This window comes from Grus americana, chromosome 6 (genome assembly GCF_028858705.1).
Source record: "Grus americana isolate bGruAme1 chromosome 6, bGruAme1.mat, whole genome shotgun sequence".
Lineage (NCBI taxonomy): Eukaryota > Metazoa > Chordata > Aves > Gruiformes > Gruidae > Grus > Grus americana.
This window is the reverse complement of record NC_072857.1, coordinates 2,400,830-2,421,763: the sequence shown is the minus strand read 5'-3', so window position 1 is coordinate 2,421,763 and position 20,934 is coordinate 2,400,830. Positions and strand designations below refer to the sequence as shown.

The following is a 20,934-nucleotide window of genomic DNA, read 5'->3' as shown; positions in this document are numbered from 1 at the left end:
CCTCCCTTCACCCCCGGGGAGGCGCATGAGCCGGGCGGCGGGGTTGCGCGTCCCACCGCCCGTCAGCTCACACCCTGAGGCATCCCTGGTAAACAGCCCCTGGGCAGCACCTACAGAAAATGGGAAAATCCCAGAAAAGGTAGGGAGCGGGTGGGCTGGGAAAGGCCGCTCGGTGCTGCACCCTCAGGGAGGGCACGAAGGCCTCAAGGTCAGCCATCACCTCCCCTCCGTGTCACCTCCTTTTCACCCATTGCTTAACATGCCTGGAAGCTTCTGGTTTGGCCTCTGGATTTTTCTGTGAAGTAAAGTGACTGAGACTTGGTGTCCTCAAGCTAATTTTGGTGAATTTGTTTTATTTATTTGTTTGCTTGTTATAAACCGCATTCTCTGGGATTATGTGTTTGTATTTTAAGGTCATCCTCCTTTGCCGGGCTGTGGAAAAAAGCATAAAACATTCAGTGACAGAAAGACCCTTTGCTGATGGAGATGACGCATTCAAAAAAAAAAAAAAATTTCTGGAAAAAGTCTGGAAAACCAAGCGGCAGGTGGTGGCCGCGCAGTCCTTCCCCACCACCTTGGGTCAGGGGATGGGTTGAGGCCCTGGGGCAGGGGGTGGCAGCCATCCGTCATCAAGCAGAGGGCTTCATCCTCCATCCTGGAGGAACATGGTTGATTTATAAACCCTTCAATATATAGATTAATTAAAATGATCCATGCCAGATGCACCTAGAATTGGGCAACAAAGTCATTGATGGGCAGTCTATGGGCAATGCCAATGTCATTCTGGGGGTATTTCAGGTCTCTGAGGTTTTTGAAGTCCTTTGGCTGGCCACAGCATGTGCTTGGTGAGTTGGATTGGAGCACCAATCTGACAACTACCTCCTATCCCCCTCCTCACAAAAAAGCCCCATCTTTGGCCAGATCAGTTCCCAGATCTGTGACCACAACTGCTACTGCCAGCACAGGGAAAGAAGGGGAGGAGAGCTCAGCATGCATGCAAGTCATGAAATGTGGACTGGTGTGAGGTGACTTACGGTTGCAAATATTTGTTGTGTTAGCCAGTGGGCATTCGTTTTCTAAAGAGAGTTCTGGGAAGAGCTTCTTTGGGGAATGAAAAGCTTAGATTTCCAGGATGATCAGTTTGAGGAAGAGAAAGCACTGGCTCCTCCTTGAAGGGGAGGGTAAAAGACTTTGGTTACTGAATGATCTTTCTTCATGTAGGTAACTAAAGAGGCTCATGGATCCTGAGAGAGCTGGCATGACTCACTTCGTCGTGCAGAGCACGTTGCTAGGACAGACTGGACTTCTCATGATGGGAGCTGTCAGGTGGCAGGTACACAGTGTGTGCGTGCTTAAGCGTGGGTGGACAAAAGAAAAGTACCACACGCATCTTTCACTAACAGTTCTTGGATTCAGGAGCAGACAATGCATGCAGGATTGTAGCCAAGCAGTTGGACACAGCTGATTGAATTCAAGACTTACTATCTGTTTAGATACTCGTAATAGGTGCATTGCAGTCGTGAACAAAATTTGGACAGTGTCCATGTCCTAGGCCAAGAAGAAAGCATATTGCTTGCAGGTTTCTTTTAAAACTAAGCTGACTAATCTTTTAAATGTTACCCTCAAAACTGCAAACAGACTTGTACTCATTGGCCAAAGTATTTTGTATGGCTAGCAGTCAATCAGCATTGACTGTTAAAGAAATTAATCCTCAAAAATTCAAAATATGCCAAATAGTTGGAGAAAGAGTAGAAGCTGACTTTGTCACTAAGCAGATGTGGACTTCTACTTTCAGAGAAAAGCAGGAGGAGCTGTATAGCAGCGAAGCACTGCAGTGAAATTGGTCGGGCTCTGCGCGTGCACTTGAGGAGGCCTGTGTGAGAGCAGCCAGATCAAAGTTTTCAGAAATTTTGCTTCATTTGCTATACAAAGGGAATCTTGGATTGCGCCTTGCTTGGATAGCAATCACCTTGTGCCACTGAATTCAGTGGGAGTTTCACCCATGGGGTAATTATTATGGCAGTTTCAAATATCTGTTTTTTAAGATAAGTGGATGAAACTATGACCTTGTATTTGAGGGGTTTTTTATTATTATTTTCTGCCTTGACAATGGATAACTATGTTTACTATTGCTTTATAAACACAAAGTTGGTTACTAATGAGATGAGTAAAAGGGAGAGGTTTAGCTGGAGTAGCCAGGGAGGAGGAGGTGATTATGTTATGACCTAAGTACATCAGATTTCAGATTTAAATGTCAGAGTGGCAGGCTGTTCTCCAGTAACCGTGGTCATGTTGGGAAGTCACTGCTGATCTGAAAGAGCCATATTTCTCTGAACTCCAGGGAATGTAGCAACGCCAATCTGTTTACATGGCCTGCTTTGGGATTTTTGCTGAACAGTGTGTTTCTGCTTGTTTGGTGAAGGAAATTTGTTGGAGATACTGAACTGGGCCAAGTTCCTTAACTGAAATAGAGTTGACTCGGAGCTGATATGTTAATTGATTTCCATGTGTGGTGAATTTAAAGTGTTAACTGCATATGAATCAGACTAAAGGGAAAAGCATTGATTTCTCTGAAGAATCTAGTTAAGGGGAAAATCAAGGAGTAAAATATAGCATAGAGTAAAAGAAGCTTTAAAACTCTCAGGATTTTCTCTGAGCAGTCTGCATTGATACCAAACTTGTTCTTCAGGAGTCCGAAAACTCTTGATAAGCCTAGAAATCTAAACTGGGAACTTCAAAAGAAAACTATGACCCTTCTGACAGCATAGGATTAGGACTCATCTACAGCAGGAAGTACTCTGATTAAGCTGGAAGAAGGTTTACAGCTGTAAACTTACCTTTTATTGGTACCAAAACAATTTGACCATACCTCAGCTTCTGGACAGTAACTGGCATTACCTTCAGAGAGAGAGTATTTTGGTTCTTTTATAGTTAGAACAGATCCAAAGAAGGAAGTAAGTGGAATGTAGGTGCTTGGATCGTAACTGTCATCATGAAAACCCTGCTCAGTGCCTGTCTGATCCTTGAGGTACCCTGGCTGCAAAGGAGCCTTGTTCTGAATGTTGTCAGTTCTGGGTGCTTTAGCTTGATAATGCTCAGAAGCCAGATTCAACCACTGAGGTGTTCTGATGGCACATATGGTATTTTCATACTTCGACAGAATCGTGTTCCACGACTATCCAGTTTATTTTGTGCTTTCTTTCAAAACCTGGCCAACGGAGGCATAGTGATGCCTTCCCTGCTTATCTTCAAGATTTGCGGAGTCTGGAAAATGGTGCATGCTTTTGTAGACTATTAGTGCCTGGAAAAAATGAAATAAAATTTCAGTTTCTTCTTTAAGGACCTGCTTATACATTCTGTCCACACATTATCACACAAATACATTAATAAATAAGCAGGGTGCAATTATGATTCCTGTTTATGAGTGGTTTTTCTCCTGTGTTCTTTGAGAAGTTTTCACACATTCCAAAAGAGAGAACAGAGACTCCATGTTCCAGACCAACCAGTGTCTCATGGTCATAGCACTGTTCCAGAAACTGGGAGAAATTAGTTTGACCCCTCTTCAGTGAGCACCGGTGTCCCAGTCCTTTGCACTTTGCCCAGCAGCTAGCCTGCCTAAAGGGAATAATGATTGCTGTACCACCTCCCATCCCTAGTGATCTCTACTCAGTAATTGGAAAAAAAAACCCTACACACCCCAGGCAAACAGAAGTTTCTCCTTTCTATCCTTGATGCAATGCCAGGCCATGGAGAGGAACAGATCTGAATCTTACAGTTACGGTATTCTTAGTAACTGTAGGTGATATCTTACACAGTGCGCAGACTTCTAAGCAGCATCGAAAATCGCTGTGATGATAGTTCTGGATCTCACTGCTGAGATACCAACGTCTGTAGTTCATCAAACCTTGATGTCAAAGAGACACCAAGAACACATGGATGGTGGTGTTGCCAAAGAAGCTGTCCTACCTACCCCTCATTCCCCTTTTTCTCCAGTATCCTGAGTGCTTGTGCAGCCGCGTGGCAATCTAGACTGGGAAATGAACCAGCTTAAAAGCTAACCCTGAACAAAGTTGGGTTTAGCTGGCTCATTTCTCTAATCCAGTTCATTATGTGCTCAAAAAACAGCGTGCTGTCCCGAGGTGGTGGCATGCAGCAGGGTCAGTAGGCTCAGCGGGAGTGAATAACAACTTATTTCAGTGGTGCTGCCAACGTTAACATGGCTTAAAGCACTTGCCAAAATACAGCCTCATTGTCTGGTGTGGTATAGGGTGCCTCAGTGCCATGGAGGAAGTTCCAGGTTTTGTTTCAAGGGGCCTGCATTTTAGGCATCACAAAACTTAGTCCTTTTTTCCAGCAAGGCAAGAGAGAAAAATACACCTGAGAGTAAACATCCAGCACCTTTAGATGTCAAATACCAGCCTCTTATAAATGTACAAGTCCATTTCCAACACAAGCAGAATTATGAAATAAATACTCTATATCAATCTACATTCTTTACAGGAAGGATTCTGAAATGTGTCCAGCAAGACTTGGAAATGTTTCAGCTTCCCCAAGATGTGTGTCCCAGAACACAGCACTATGAGGCAATGCAGTGGTTTAGTAAATAGTCCCAGCACGACCGCTAGTAAGCAAACAATGAAGAAGAAATCATCTAAGATGCATGTTGTTAGGCTTGAATCACAGTCCAGTTCTTTGGCTATAAATCACTGCATGTTAATGAAACACCGCTTTCAGATAATATTGTTACTCTTTCAGTGAGGATTATTTGTTTATATAGGCAGAATACATGCAGGTCATTTTACACTGAGAAGACCTAAATGAGAGGGAAGGGAGAGTAGGAGAGGGGGTAGAGGAGATGTGCCTGTCAATACTATTAGTCTATGCTTTTATTTTATTTGATGAATGAATAGAAATTGATTGTTTATATTCAATAGGAATAAAAAACGTGGCCTCTGAAAATTCCAAGTGTGTCCCAGGCTATCACATAGACTGTAAGGGAGGACAAAATGTTTCTTTGGTCTGTCTCTGGCCTGAATGACAGATTCTAAAATTCTCCATATGAAAAAAAAGATCTTTTCTGTTTCTTGCCAAATTTTGTAGTCAGCAGTATTTCTGAACAAATATTCTGTCGAGATAATCTTTTGGGAAATGTTTAAATAAGTGCCTTAGTCTCTGGAAATGCTTTTTTGAAAGAGATTGCGAGGTTTCCCCCTTTTTTTAATTTCCAAAAATTATTTAATACATACCATGCTTCATGAAAGAAGTGTAAAGCATGTAAGGTGCTTATTGAATGTAAAGCACAAAAGGTCCTGTCTTAAATAGAAAGCCATGGTACAGCTGAGATAAATTAAAAAGTAAATACATGTAAGTTAAAACATGGTAATTCTTATGTAGAGTATACCTCTGTGAAATAAAGTAATCCCAGTATTATATAGCTTTCACCTTGACATATTACTGGAAAAACTCAGAAATCTAAATGGAAGGAAGGATCAGAAGGAAGGTCACTTTGCCTGAAAAGCTGTTAATGAGAATTGAATGTATTAGGTTTAGTTTATTAACACCACTGGTTTGGTCAGTTCATCTCAATGTCCAATTCAGACAAATGCTAGGATTTAAGAAATTATGTACTGATATTCCAAGTCTTATCTTCTGTAAGCTTTAACAAGCCTAACATAACTGGGAAAATTGTTAAGTATGTAAAAATAAAAAGCTCACATTTTTAGAGAATGCAGCTTCTCTTTCCAACTTCTGCCCCCATCCTTAAGTCTTTTGGCAGAGCCCAAGTTGCAGAATGCTGGATAGACTGCCTGCAGACATTTGCATGTAATTCATTTTCTTTTACCCTCTTTTTATTGAAAGGCCCAATGTGAAGCCAAGGATTGACTAATGGCTCTTACTCTTCTGTGGAAATCCCGCTTCCTTCTCCACAGAGAGATCTCCACAGACAAGCCCTCAAGGGCATATATATAAGATTTCACGTTCATGGGTAGGGGTTTTTTTTCTTTTTCTTCCCCCTCCCCCCCAAATAACCCAGGGTTTAATTGTTTTGGATGAACTTCTGTGTCAATTTCTTCCTGTGCTCGTGCACATAAAGCACTCTTTTGAAGATAAAGACGCAACAGCTATTAGCCCAGCTCATTTCCAAATGAAGTGTTACTAACTCTAAAAGAGCTCTGTTTAGTTTTTGCAGAGTTTTTTTTAGACACTGTTTTTTATGCCACCGATTCAGACTGAAGATATTTTGCTGTGTCCAGCTTTTAAATAAATAGCTCATATTCCCTGATACTCTGTTTTAGATCTGACAAGTCATCATGGTTACATATTAAATCAACATTAAAAATGTCCAGTGTGATGTTATTCACAGCAGAAGGCAGCCTTCGAATACAGTGTATGAATTTGTATTTTTATTATTTCACCACAGAAAACTCACTAACAGTTTTAGGGAGGAGAAACTGGTCATAAATTTGGGTAAAAAACAGTCGTGGCAAGAAAGAAAATGTATTGAAGGAGCTCAAATATTTGTTTTAACTCTTTGAAAATGAAACCATTTGATTTTTCATTTCAGACATTTTGGAAAACAGCCTGTGGTGGTTTAACCTTGGCTGGATGCTGTATTTCATAATTAAATTTTTTTAAAACCTAATGAAAATTAAGTACTTTAAATCAAACAAAGTAAAAAAACTTGGCCCAAAATCAGTCTGTTTCACTAAGAAATCACTTTCTATTTTGAAATGACAACTTTATTCCTTTCTATCTTCTTTGTGTTTGGCCAGCAAATAGAAAATTCATGGGGTTTATTTCTTTACTTGGACCTCTGCACAAAGGTTTCTTAGAAATTACCTTTCCCAGTATGAGTATGCAGGCAGTAACAGTCTTGCATCAAAGCATAGAGTGTTCAACATGCAGCGAAGTTTCGGTAAGATTTGTATCACCCTAGCTTTTGGGGAAAGATGATTCATTCGGCTCTACAGTTTCATTACAGTGCTGTAAATTTGGGATATTAATTTTTTTACTTGATGCAGCTGTTAATATTCAGAGAGGACACAGCATACAGTTTCTGAAATGACAGCCAGCGGTCCTTCTGCTTATACTGCCAGCTTAATGGCTTTTAAAATACTGTGCTAGAGCTGGGCTGAGATTCCTGTAAGATAGCTGGAGCAGTTCTGCAAACAACTATCAAAACCCACACATATTCCAACTTTGTGGAAGCACATATATGAAAAGAAACAAGGAAAGCTTGAGTAACAAGAAGCAAACAAAAATTTGCCTAATTTTCATTAGGGTAATCCGTTGTGGCCATGCTATCAAGGACAGACTTTGATTATTTATTTTTTTTTTCTGCATGCTGAATTTGTATACTTAAAGATAGTGAATTCTAGACTGAAGATTCATCTTGCTTTTGGCCCAGACACAGATCACAGATTTGTCACTTGAATCAGCTACACTGGTTTGTGATAGTGCAAAGTTTTTCTAAAATTATATACTTATGTATATCCATTGTTAAATGCAGAAATTCATATGCTGGTAAGGCACTTTCTGTAGTACTATTTAAAGACTCCTTACACTGAGAAAAGGAATCTTTCTGACTTATTTGTTCATCAAAGAATTCCCTTTTTACCTTTTCACGTGCAAGTGGCAAGAAATTCTATTTTTCCATTTATATTCCTATTTTGATATTTTTCTGCAGTGCCTGGAGAGCTATTTAGTAATATTGACTGTTGGTTCTTTCTTAGCAAGATAAGTATCAAACAAATAACAATCAATTATATTGTAAATAACAGGGAAATGCAGCAGCAGTTATAATGCTGTTGAAGCTTCAGAATGACTAAGAATGTTTAACAGCAATTAGCTGGGTTATTTTTACTCATTTTTGACACATTGTATATAATGTTGATTTAAAAGAACTATAGTTCACAGACTTGTTTGTACAATTGAATTAATCTCTCCTGAAGGGGATTGCCTTGCCTATTTGAATTGTTATTTAGGAGTGAAGTATTCTAATGGCATGCTAGATGGCCCAAAACTGGGAGCTGGCAGAGTAAGATAAGCACAGTCAGAGCATGAAAAACAAGGACAAATAAATACTGTAAAAATAAAATTTGATAAGTCACAGTCTGCCAAGTATGCGAACAAAGCATAAGGGCACTTTCATAAACACTTAAAGAGGAGGAGGTTGAGACCATAATCATATAAAAATGACTTAATGGAGAGATGTTACTATGGGATAGGATAGTCCGGTTTTTTTTATAATGAAAAAGATGACAAAGAAAATACACCTTAAAAAAAAGAAGTAAAGCAAGAATACCGACTATAAAAACACATGTACATCAAAATAATCTGGGAAGGAGACAGTGGCACACAGCTACAGGAAATAAATAAATATGTAAACCACCGAATGATTAGGAGAGGAAAGTGTGATGTTTTCTACAGCAAATAACTTAGTAGTATTGTACGTCAGACTGCAAAAGCTGGGGACTGCCTCTTTTAGAAGTCTAGGCTGCTAGCAGGTCATTCCATTAATGAAGATGCTGATGGTGATTGACCTAGAGGACAGACTCCAAGTGTTGTCATTTCAAAAGCAGTAGGAGTAATCCATACCATTATAAAACCATTTCCAGCCAACTTGTGCAACTGGGCATTTCCAGGATTATGACATAATGCCAAGAATATTCATTAGCACCCTACTGAACGCTGTGGCAATGATCAGAGACACCAGCTTGTTACTCTTGAGCTCACAGGATGTGGAGTATGCCCACACATATAAGCAAATCCATAGCCTAACTCTTCCCAGAAGATTAGAAAATGGGTGACGGAGATCTAATACGTCATACTAAACAAAATAAAATAAAACACAAAAAAGCTGGTAAAATACTGAGTCACCATGGCAGTAGGAAAAGACAGAACAGTGATTTCCTCAGAAGATGAAGCAGACAGCAGGAGGGAGGAGAGAAAATGAATGTGCAGTGGGGTAGGAAATGAGTGTTGCAGACATAAAGGCACATCTTAAGCAATGGCTGCTGAGACTAATCCACTCAGTATGTTATCACCATATTCATCTCTTTGGGTTTCAGGAAGGAATTTAGCATAATACTGCAAAGCAGATTAATGTGTATGCTTTTATGGGACTGGAGGTATTGCTCTTGAGCTAAGAAGGCGACTGTGAGACCAAGGACAGATTCCGCCACTCCTGTGCCAGTGCCTGGGATGGAAAGCTAACATTTGGTTTACCAAAGGACATCCCTGTGGAACATGGGGCATGGGTATGCATGCTTCTGAAGAGGAAAGCAGACCTTAGCCTGTTCTTTGTAAAAAGAGCTGCTGGCGGTGCGGTAATGCTGCAACCCGGGGTAGCAAGAAGGCATTAGACTCAAGGAGTATGAAGGAAATAGTGGGAGAAAGAGCCTGAACAGGTAGCCCCTAGTGATTTAGGGATTTTCCCTTTGCCCTGGATTCTAGGACCTGCCCCAGACTCTTTAAGCCTTTTACACAGCTGTATTTCTGTAGCCACTGGATAAAACGCGTGACGCGTTCAGTGGCCTCCAGGTTTTCCGAAGTGCTGAATTTAGGGAGGAGTGATGCAATGCTGGGCTAACACTTCAGTTCCACCCTGGGTCTAATAAATTCCTTTTTTAATCTATCTACCAGGAATATCGATCAGAAACAATGCATTAAGAACGCAGAGCAGGAGACATTTTGATGACCGCTTATAAGGCCAATTTTTCCACAGTATTTAGGTACCTGGCAAGATTTTCGCAAGTATTTGTGCACAAACTCATGGAAGTATTTTGCTGCTTCTGAAAATTCACTACCTGCCTGTGTACATCTTAGGGTTTGAAAATAATTTTTAAAATCTAAGATGTTATGAGATGTGCAAAAGAATGGGATTTAAAGTAAAACAGGTGAAAAATAGTGGTCAGATATTCAGCATGTATGTGCTCTGAATGCCCATTGGAGGCTTACTTAATACAAAGGCTTTTAATTCACACACTTAAATTAGATGCTTAGAGTTAGGTAGTGTGAATAGCTGTGCTATGTTGTATGCCAATGAAATAATCATAAACACAGGAGATTAAAACAAGCCCTTATGAATGCTTAGTTGTGTTAATTATAAAGAAAAACAATTAAAATCGTAAAGATAAGTGTTTACTTTTTAGGCAATATTCTGTCAATTTTGCAACAACTTATGCGATATCTCCCTGAAAATGTAATGTGAGTTATACAAATTTTTACCATCCTCTTTAATTTAGTTATTAGTTCATTCTGTCCACTTGGTGTATTTTAACTGTTGCGAGGACGGGGATCGTTCTCACAGTGCCACAAAACTGAGTAGTCAAATAATTAGTGTAGATACATAAACCATCAGAGAGGAAAAACATTTTTTTTTTCCTTTCTGCAGAAGTAATTATTCACTGCAGCTTATTAACTGTCCTTTGTAGGCATAAATAATTGTCTCTACTATTTCACACATGGGAGGATTTCTTAGAATTACCCATTTTTTAAAGCATATAAGCTTACAGGAATGCTTATTTCCCCAAACTGGTTGAACACAAAGTCTTTCTTGCAAAAATTGTCTCCATGTGGCTGAATGGTCACCAGTGATTTGACTCTAATCTTACTTTCACCAATGTAAAAATAGTTAATATACAATGTTTTTTAAAATTATTGTAATGTAAATACTAGAAGCAAGTTCAGTTTCCCAGCAGAGAGGAAAGCTTTTCTGTATGGCACCGCTGGATAACAGCTTCCAAAACATAGGTTCAATGGTTTCATCTGCTTGAGGATATTTGAACCTACGTAGCTTAGCCACAAAGGGCATGTGCCAGTCAGCAGTCCATAGCTATTCTGGGGTAACTCTCTCAGCGTTTCCCTTTAAAGCTGCTCCACTTTGGATAGAAAATGAAATACTCCTTGTATTCGAGAGGAGGAGAAAAGCATTCTTCTAAGGATGCTGGAAGAACAAGGCCTGGGTCATGTTTTTTACTGCATTGGCTGTTTGATGTCAAATATTCAGTGGACAAACCTGAAGTGTCTAAAGTATGGTCCTAAGGAGCTAAATTCTGTACATCTGACTGTGCATATATTAATTTTGCAATTGAATATGAATATTTTCACATACACACACACATACACCCCCAAAAGTGTGACAGTTTGCTTTGCAATGGCTGGAGTTGCAAGTTATTTTTTCTTTTAGGAGTTTCTTGGCAATCTTTGGAGCCTGCTTGTCTTGGCATCCCCCTACCATATTACCCATTCTTCAGTATCATGTTCTAAAAACTGTGTTTACAACATTTGGTGATGTCTTTATATATCTATGTAGTTTTAAATGTAAACATAGATGAACATCCATGAGACATTTGCAAATTTTATATCTGTACATATTTTTAATTTTAATAGGTTCAACTATTTTATTTAGAATTACTGTCACTATAGGACTTCAACAGACAAATATTTTAACTTGGCAAATGTTCAGATTTTTTATAAGTGAATGCATTATACTCTCCTAACATCTGCTCTTAATAATCCCAAATGTTTTTCGTTTGTTCTACTTTCACATGAAGTTTTTTATTTGTTTTTTTCTTTAACTAAAGCACATTACACAGAATGGTTAATTCTTATCTCATTGATGTTGCTGATCAAAATGGGCATTGATTTCAATGATAATTAGACTATAAGACAAAGGAGAGTAAGTTTTAAAATATTTAGTTATAAGACAAAATACTCTCTGAAAGATTAACTTAACATTGACAATAAATGGTAAAATCATTAGCCAAAAAAGTTCTCACGTTATAAAATTCTTCTAAAATTACATCAACTGAAGCATACAGGGGACAGAAAAAGTTAGGAAATTTGATTAGAAATTCCTTCCATCTTTCCTTTAAGTCCAACAAATGTGTGACAATTTAGAAAAACTGTTTTGTAAATTCATTGGGAAGTGAGTTCCTCACTAGTTCAAAACATAAATGTAACAGTTTCATCAACTCTTTTCCACAACACACCATTTCTGTAACAGTTTTCAGCTTTAAACAGAAACTTTCAGCTCTAAACCAGAAAGAATACAAGGAAAGAGAGACTGGAAAAGCAAATTATGTATTCAGGTAGGCCTACCAAATCTCATTGGTATCTTTTATTTTGGATGCATCTCATACTTAAAGCATCTTCTTGTGAATGGCATTTAAAATGAAATAGGTATTTTAAAAACTTGATTTGTTATTTTAAAAGGAAATCTCGTAATAGCAACTGTCAAACTCAGATTTTGTATAAACCGAAATGTCAGCTGGAAAATATATGACGCAATTCTGCGCTGTCTGACACTGCAGAGTCTTTTGTTGGAGTGCTATGTTTAGTCTTGGCATGACACTTCAAGAAGGATGCAGGCCACCTGGAAAGAGTACAGGGGAGAGGAACAAGAATGATCAAGAGTCTAGAAAATGTGACCTACAGGACAGATGAAAAGAACAGCCTGTTTACTTTTCAGGAGAGACCTGAAGCAAGATAAAGTAAGAGTTGTAACAGAACTTTCCTGTTACAAAGAGGCGATAAAAAATCTGTTACTTTACTCTGCTGAAGCAAAAAGAAGAAATAGGCTAAAGTTGCAGCAGGAAAGATTTTAGTTAATACAAGATGTTTTGGTTAAAGAAGGTATTTAAAATGTTAGGAAGAGTTAAGCACCAGGAAGCTGTGGAATTGCCATCACTGCAGGTTCATAAGAACAAGCTACACAAGTTCTGCCAGGAATAATTCAGGTGCAATTAATTTCTGCCATGTGGCATATGATTGGGATCTGATGGTTCTTAAGGTCTCCATGGAGGTCCTGGAGCATGGGACAATCCTTCAACTTGTACCTTGACAGCTCAGTTCATGAAAAAAAAAGAGAAGTTTAAAATAAGATAAGATTTATTTAAAATGAGGTAAAAATAAGATAGCACTGGAAGGGGCCTTCTTTCAAAGAACATCAAATCCAGGCTCCTGCTCAAATGTCATCTCAAAATAAGTTAGTTTGTCTGTTTGTTTGGCTGTTCTAAAACTTCTCTGCCTTTATGGTTTGAAATTGTCTTCTGCTTTTCAGCCTAAATTTAACTCTGTATGGGATGGGATGGGATTCTTGTTGGGCTAACTTTTTCCTTTCTTTAGGTTAAATAGCTCTTCTTCCATTCTCAGGCTTCCCACGATGTAAATTCAGTCAGTGTAGTCATATTCCCCCCTTTCACATTACCTATTTTAGTTTTTTCTCTTAAGAAAAACTTAGCTTTAGTTGTTTTGCTATCTCTTTCCCAGCACTCCTTTTTCCTACACTTCCCACCAAGTAATTTTTTCTGAACGAGATTGCAGTTTCTTGCAAAAAACCTCCCAATGAAAGGCCTTTCACTGCACGCTTTTCCCCTTAAATACATCATTCTTGGTATCATCCTCAAAGCTACGAACAATATAATTGTAATATATTCTATATCACCAATAGTAATATATGAATCTTAGAATACAAAAGCCATAAATATTTTCACCATTTTCATTCATTTATAAATATAAAATGAAAAGTTTAGCTGCTTAATATTTAAATTAATGCAAAAGAGATTCATGACCCATATACATGACTGGGTTTTTTTGTTAAATTCCTTCATCCTCAGTGGTTCATGCATTAAGCTATTGGATTCTTTTTTCTCTCTATCATTGCAATTAGTCTTATATCGCTGTGGGCTTCACACCACAGTTTGAGAACTACCAAATTAGGTGTTCACTTTGAATGCTAGTCAAAACCACAGAATAACTTTCGAACAGTATTTCACAATGTATGTATGGTAAGAGTTAAGGAAAGCCCTCCTTTCCCCCCCAATTTATATAAGATTTGTCTACTATATATTTAAGTGTGGAAAACTTGGAAGAAAACGTAAGAAAACACTGTCAGATGAATGTCTCAAAGTGGCCATGTACAGCTGTGGAATATCTTCTTATTGGTGAGAGGTTCTGCTCAGATTTGCAGATGAAAACCTTCCTTTCCCACTCACTTGGGAGGCAGATGTATAGGACTGAATGTGTTACTTTAGTGACACTGCAAGTTGCACAGACTGACGCCTAGGCTGAATCTGGAGCATATGGCTAATGTTAGTGCAACACAATAGTGAACATTAAGTTGTTTCCTCAGGTATCAAAATATTCACCATACCCAATTACTCTTCACTATAAAACATGCGCTGAACCCTGTAGAGCTTTTGCCACTGTCCAACAAAGACGAAGCTTGTTCATTTGAGGGATTAGTCAGGGGATATTATAATAGACACCTGAATCCTGACTTCAAGACTGGATGACCTCTCATGATCCCTTACAGCCTCAGTTATTCTGTGATTCTGTGATTCATAAGCCATTGTATTTCTTTGGACTCATTAACAGAGAGCCTTGTTCCTCCAGGGAGGTATACATTCGTTCAAACATTAGACCTTGTATAAATCAAGAGACACTGTCAGATACTGTCATTATTAGAACTGTGCGCTACTTTATGTCCTTTATTTAAGTTGCTTTTTCTAACTGCGGCCTTTCACCATTAACAGTTAACATCAGTAAAAAATAATAAATTTTTTATTCATTGTTGTATGAGTGTCTTTCTCAAGAATTTCAGCATGGTAGTCTATTATAAATCATCTCCAAGTTGGTATGCACTCTTTGCTTTTATGAGTTAGTCACTATTAACACATTTTTGTGATCTTGTGGGGTTGGCACTTGCCTACCACAGAACAATTCCCTGTGGTGTAGACATCTGGCTCTGATATAAGATCATTAAGCTATCAACTCACATTGCAATGTCATCCAGAGGAATTTGCATGGAACAGCAGACAGAAATGTGCCCTGTGCAGAGAAAGACACCCACATCATGCTTCTTTCAGAAAGAGAAATGTTTGCGTCAGTCTAAGAGGATTCTCTTCATCTGAATCAGTAATTTGTCTTTTTAGGCGACCAGTGAATTATATTGCTGTTCAATTTTCAGGTTTTGTTGGTATCCATTGCTCCCCTCATGCCTCTTTATTGTTTCTAGGTTCCCAGAAGATACCATGAATATGTCACAGCTCCCAACCAGCAAAGGCTAAGTGCCAGTCCCCTTCAGCTAATGAGAAATGAATGCTCCAGAGCCACGCACTCAGCACTGTCTCCTCCGTTCACCACCACCCCAAAAGTTTACACTGCCATCTTCACAACTCATATCCCAGGTAACCTCGGATACACGTCTTGGATATTAATGTTTAGAAAGGATCAGACTTCTACCAATATGCTTTCACAGAATAATGTTGAATTAGGTCTCGTTCAAAAAGCTTGGACACTTATCTGTTGGGCAGTAGAGTAGAAAACAAGTACAAATTAAGCACCAATCCTCAAATCTAGAAAGAAGAAACAGAGTAGGGCTCCTACCTCTATGCAATGAGAGAAGTCTCTAGAGCGCTTTCTTGTTTTGCTGACAGAGGAGCTGTAAAGTATGGTGGGATGAGCAGTGTGGTGGGACAATCAGTGTGGTAGAGCTGGTGAACAAAGTGCACCCCGCTCTGTGGTAGCTCCCTAGCATGGCAGGGAAGAGGACAACAAGCCCCCAATGTCCCAGGCTGGTCAGAGGAAGCCAGCGGGCTGTCAGCAGCTTTCTGGGATACCAGAGTGGAAAGTCCCAGTGCCAGGCCTTAACTGACATCAGAGTGCACATCAGCTTTGTCAGGAGCGAGAAGACTGTATGTATATGTTGTACACCTCGGGCTGCACACCAAAGGTTCACACTCAAGTGGGTAAGGCATGGGTGTGCACAACAGGAATGTAGCTGGAGGTGAACTTTATTGGAAGAACGGGTTTGCTCTCATCAGTGAGTGCTGAAAAGGGAAAGGTGAAGACACTGGTATTTTGGTAGAAGGTGCCTTGCTCTGATGCAGGGCAAAGGCTCGCTCTCTACTCCGAATCCTCACAGGTCTCCCCTTCAGTGTCTGCCTGCGCTGTAGGTGGGAGGAATACGTGTGTCTGTCTGTGTATACAATGTAGCTAGGCATTCATCACTTTATGTTACAAATATCTTCCTCATCAGTACAGCAGTCATCTATGTAAAATATTTTTGAGTCCTCCACCCTTTCCTTTTCATTTATTTTAATTCAATTGTGTTCATGGTCATGAACACATCTTTTTCTATAGCTCCTGACTCAGAAGTTACGAATGTTATCAGAACTGGAGAGCAGATCCAATGGCTGCTCAGGAGTGTGCAGCACCAGACCATTTTCCATACTCTCATCTTTCCCCCCTCTACTCTCCCACTCATCCACAAGAAGCAGCTGCAGTATTCACTTTCAGCCAGAAGGGAAGACAAGCAGACAGCTGTCACGCTATGAATCAGATTTTAAACTGTGGTTTGGAGGGGAAGATTTTAGCTTTATTTGCCACTTGCAGAACAAAGAGCATCTGTTTTTGACACTTGCAGTTTTATGCTGATCTGGGAGTTTGACTTGCAATTACAGATTCCATGTAGGGAAACTGAATTCAAATAGCCAATGCAAAATATTCTCCTTACATTTTTTCATTGATTAGGTCACTGTGAAATTAAATTCAAATTATATACGAAAGAACAGAATGTTTAAATGAGAATGAGAGGTAGTACATGTGATTCTCTTCAGTCCTGTAAATGGTGCGACTAGAAACACTATAAGCAGATAGACTGGTTATTAGTTTTATTGTTTTATGGAATTTGAAGACAACGAATGCTGAAGAATGAACAGACTTTGGCTTGAAAAGTGTTCATGTGTGCTGCAGTAGTGAGGGATAGAATGGTTTCTTGGACACACTGGGAATCAAAGGAGCCAAAAGTGAGTCACATGGACGACTGCAGACATCACATTTAATTGTGTAATAATACTACAGCAAGCACAATTGGAGCAGGCTTGCTGACCTCACAGCTGAAAGCACTATTTAAGATCTGGCTACCAGATGTTCCAATAGGATCTAGCCAGCTGCTAGCAGAGGTTACCCTGAGTGTTTTAACAGGGAATATTTACAGCCTAATAGTTCGGAAGAGATGTTTGCACTAATTTTCTTTTCTGCTCTGCTGTGGGACAAGGCTCAAGCATGGGGATTCAAGGACGGAGTGCTGCATAACTCTATTTGGTTAGGTAAGAAATAATTTAATCATGAATGTTTTGCTGCAAAAGTTACTGTGTTTGTCTAACAGTATAAAGATGAGCACCTAGCAGTACAAAATTGGGCCATGCATTAGTATCAGCAAAATCCTGCATTGCAATTAGTGATTATTTTGTCTGAGTAGTGACTTGTTTTGCCCTTATGAGCTTACGATTTTTACTATTTCTCTGAAGTGCAGGGAAAAATAGTTATGGAATATTTCATCTGAATGTATTTTCCTACAGCATAAGGTAAAGTGAAAACAGTGTTAAATAGTAGTTGCTTCTAATGAAGGAAAACGAGTACGAAGAGAAACATTTTCCAAAGGAATGAATTACTTTCTGCATGAACATACTTCAAATGCCTGGGGTCCTACATATGAAACTAAATGATCTGGAAATAATAGCCATAATATTTCCTAGGTTTCTAGGAAAGTACAGAAATGTATGTGTTTTGGCTGTTGGTTTGTTCACATCATTAAACAGTGGAGAGAAGATTCCAAAAGGGCTATAGAAAATGCTGTGGCTTATACCTCAAGTGGGTTTAAATAGCTCTCAGAGTTCTTTTATAGATCTGTATAATTATCCAATACAACAGAAAAACATATTCAGAATATAGTCACATAAAGGATGCCAAAACAAAAACACGCACCGAGTGCTCTGTTTTGTAGATAAATACTTACAAACTCCTTTATCCTCTCTAGAATGTTGCATGTTTCTTTAAGGATTTTAAGGAATTCCTGTAGCCGGTACACATTTCTGTGGTGCTTAGATGTTTCATGAGGGATTGGGGCCACGCTATATTAACTGGTGCAGCAACCACGGGACTCCAGTCCTTTCTCAGAGGACCACGTAAACAGGAACATAAATGAGAAGGAGAAGTGATCTATATTGTTTTCCATTTGACTGCACATTTTTAATGACTTCTCTTTCCTTCTAAACGTGCCTGCCGTGCCCCATAGTTGCTGAAGGTGCTCAGGTGGGGAGAGCTCCAAGGGAGGACAGCTTGGCAGCTTCATGCACCACCTCAAGTGGCTGCTATTCAAATAAAAGGATGACAGGGAAGAGGTTTGTGTGAGAAACAAGCAAAGCTTGTATTCTGGGCTGGAATAACAGGAAAGAAACACAGAAGAGAAGCAGGACTGAGGCTGTGTTACGCTCTGATAGTGGGGGCAGAGAGGTTGAATGTGATACAGGCAGTGGTGGATGTTCTATAGAAGGGATGTGGTTGGAGCAACGAGCAAAGGGGCTTGCTGAGTCTGTTTTTCTGTAGTCCGTACAGGCTGTCCTTGCACAAGTGAACAGGACATGGCAGTGCACGGGTCCTGTCTGTGCTTTAACCATTCTCACGGTCCCTGGCACAGTTTTGCTCTCAGCCAGCCAGTGGCCTCCTAAGGAGTACCACAGTGCAGCGCTGGGCCACGGGCTGTCCCTGGATGAGACCAGCCTGATGCTCAGGCACACACCATGACACTTACACTTGAATTTGTGATAACAGTGATCATTTAAGAAGTTTTATGAAGTCAGTTTGAAGGGAAAAAAAAATCTAATTCTGTAAAATGAAGAAAGAGCGTTAACTGGAATGCATAATGAAATTGTGGTTTGCTACAACTTTAGCATTTACCATGAGAATAAATAAAAATAAACCATGGGGTAAAAATGGATGGCTTGCTCTAAATAAACAAACACATGCAAAATCTGGAAGTACAGTGTACAGCTTTGAAATAACCACTCTGCTTTCCTATCTCCAGGACTCTGTTGAAGCTCCTTTAGAAATGCACCATCTAGTGTAACTACAGCAACAAAATTATTGAAACCAACCTCAAAGTGCAGTTAATTGAATTACCAATGGAATTCAGTGACATTATATATAAATGAAGAAAAAATTGGCAAAATCGCAGTCATCCAATTTATGCATCTTTGTATTTAAAAAAAAAAAAGTGCAACTTGACCAGTAAAACAAGTAAACCCAATCTCATACTCACTGTGCATGAGCATTAAAGCAATAAAATAAATTGAATAAAACCTAGGAATGTGCAGTGACAGCTGAGCTTTGCTTATCTCCTCTTCTTCTGATAAAGCACTATCACGACCAAGTGGAAAATGAAGAGTTTTCCATTTTACCTTTCTTCCTCAACAAATCATTATAAAATCTCCCATTAATGCCAGTCTAGAAATGCTTGTGCCTTTTACCTTTTTTCTTGTTACAAAACATCTTTTGTTTCCTCAGCAAGCATGCACTCCTGCTGCAGCTGGCTGTATCGCCTTCCTCTTAATGTCTTTCTTGTGTGAGTGGAATTTCATTGTTGCTCATTTTTGACACAAGCACATTATAACCGAAGGTTTATTGTAAACTGCTGAGAGGATTGGAGCAGTCTTGCCCAAATATGCTCATACGTTTATTTGAGTGCCAGTTCTTAGTGCCACAAAGTAGGTTTCCCAGGACAGCTGCTGCACTCTGTGTTTAGAGTATCATCCCCGTTCGCACACCGTGTGTGAGTACGGTTTGCGGGCCATACCTACCCCATTTGGTGGAGTACTCTGAGTATGACCGTGCGCCTTCGCAGAGGCCCATGCCAGTAACTCTATATGGCCATCCTCTGCTTAGAAGTTAAATATTTCTTTTTATTTAGTATTTAGTGTCATGCATATTGAGGGAACTGTTTTAGGCCAAATTTCATGCTGCTTGTGTTTGTGCAGAAGAGATTGGCTATGTTTTACCATCTTCTGCTGCTTTGAGTGAGTAGAGGGTCACTGTCCTTGCAGGATCCTGCTGTCTCTGGACTTCAAGGGGAGATTTTAAGAAATGTGAGTTGGAAGAAACATGTCCTGTCAGCCGTGTAACCTGTGATAAGTAAGAACCAAAGAAGAAAAGTAGGTGGAGAAATCCCTGAGAGAATGGTCCCAATATGCAGGTTTTCAGGCAAAGAAAGAACACACTTTGCTGAAAGCTCTCACTGTTGTCCAGGAAGAGGAGGTTTCAGACAGGTCAGATGAAGAGAGCACCTTCAGGCAGAACCCCCCCAGCAGAGAAGATGCCCAGCCGAGGCTGGGACAGGTCGCACTCTGTAGTGCTTGCCCCACGGTATGTGAATGGTACGCATTGACAGTGGTAGGCATGCACTTGTGCTTGCAGGGAAAAGCACAATTTCATGCAGGTTTAGCTGCACGGCCATGACATCACCTCCATGAAGACTAATAGTAATTCGTGCGTGTGTGTGTTCATGTATGACTGTGAATACATGTATATATGTATATACATATACAGATACATAAACATGTAAATGTATATTAGTAGTTAATAAGTACAATGCTTTGACCTAGGTCTGTTTTTGCTGATGCAGTTTATCTTTCTGCACAGCCTCTAATGCGATTAAGAGGGAGGGGATAAAAATGCCAGTGAAAGACCTAGTCAGTTAATTAGGATATACTGCTAGGGAATACTGTATCACTGAACTGTGAGCCAGCATCAAATCTCAAAGCTTGGTGGAGTACATGTGTGTGGTCTATCTTTCCAAAGGCTACTTTTGTCATGTTACAAAGGAGCAACAGAGATACAGATTGGGGATTGCAGGGTGCCACCACCACAGTGGTGCTGCTGTTGGCAGAGCAGCCCTTGCAGAAAGTGTGAAGAGCAGATCATTCCAGCAATATTCTGAAAAACACGATGCCTGTCCATAGTGACATTTTAGCCTCAATAAGTGGGAGTAGATATCGTTTGAGGGATAAGATTTGACAACAATATTGCCAGGTAAAAAAGTCAGGAGAACAACTAAAAATGATGTTTTTACTGTCAGCTCCAAGAGCGATG

General features: G+C 39.6%; 1 protein-coding gene across 8 annotated transcripts in view; it reads left to right on the top strand.

Annotated features, from left to right (window-relative positions):
- The window catches only part of TNFAIP6 (TNF alpha induced protein 6), a 30,818-nt gene that overhangs the window by 666 nt on the left and 9,218 nt on the right, over positions 1–20,934 (top strand). The window contains exons 1-3 of one of the 8 annotated variants that reach the window (XM_054829545.1): positions 4–341; positions 1,222–1,333; positions 15,023–15,194. In XM_054829545.1, coding sequence (XP_054685520.1) covers positions 1,238–1,333; positions 15,023–15,194 — 268 coding nt within the window. In that variant the 5' untranslated portion in view covers positions 4–341; positions 1,222–1,237. Of the gene's footprint in view, positions 1–3; positions 342–1,221; positions 1,334–15,022; positions 15,195–16,694; positions 17,118–20,934 lie in introns of those variants that run through there. The other 7 variants (XM_054829551.1, XM_054829548.1, XM_054829550.1 and 4 more) reach the window with 7 other exon arrangements.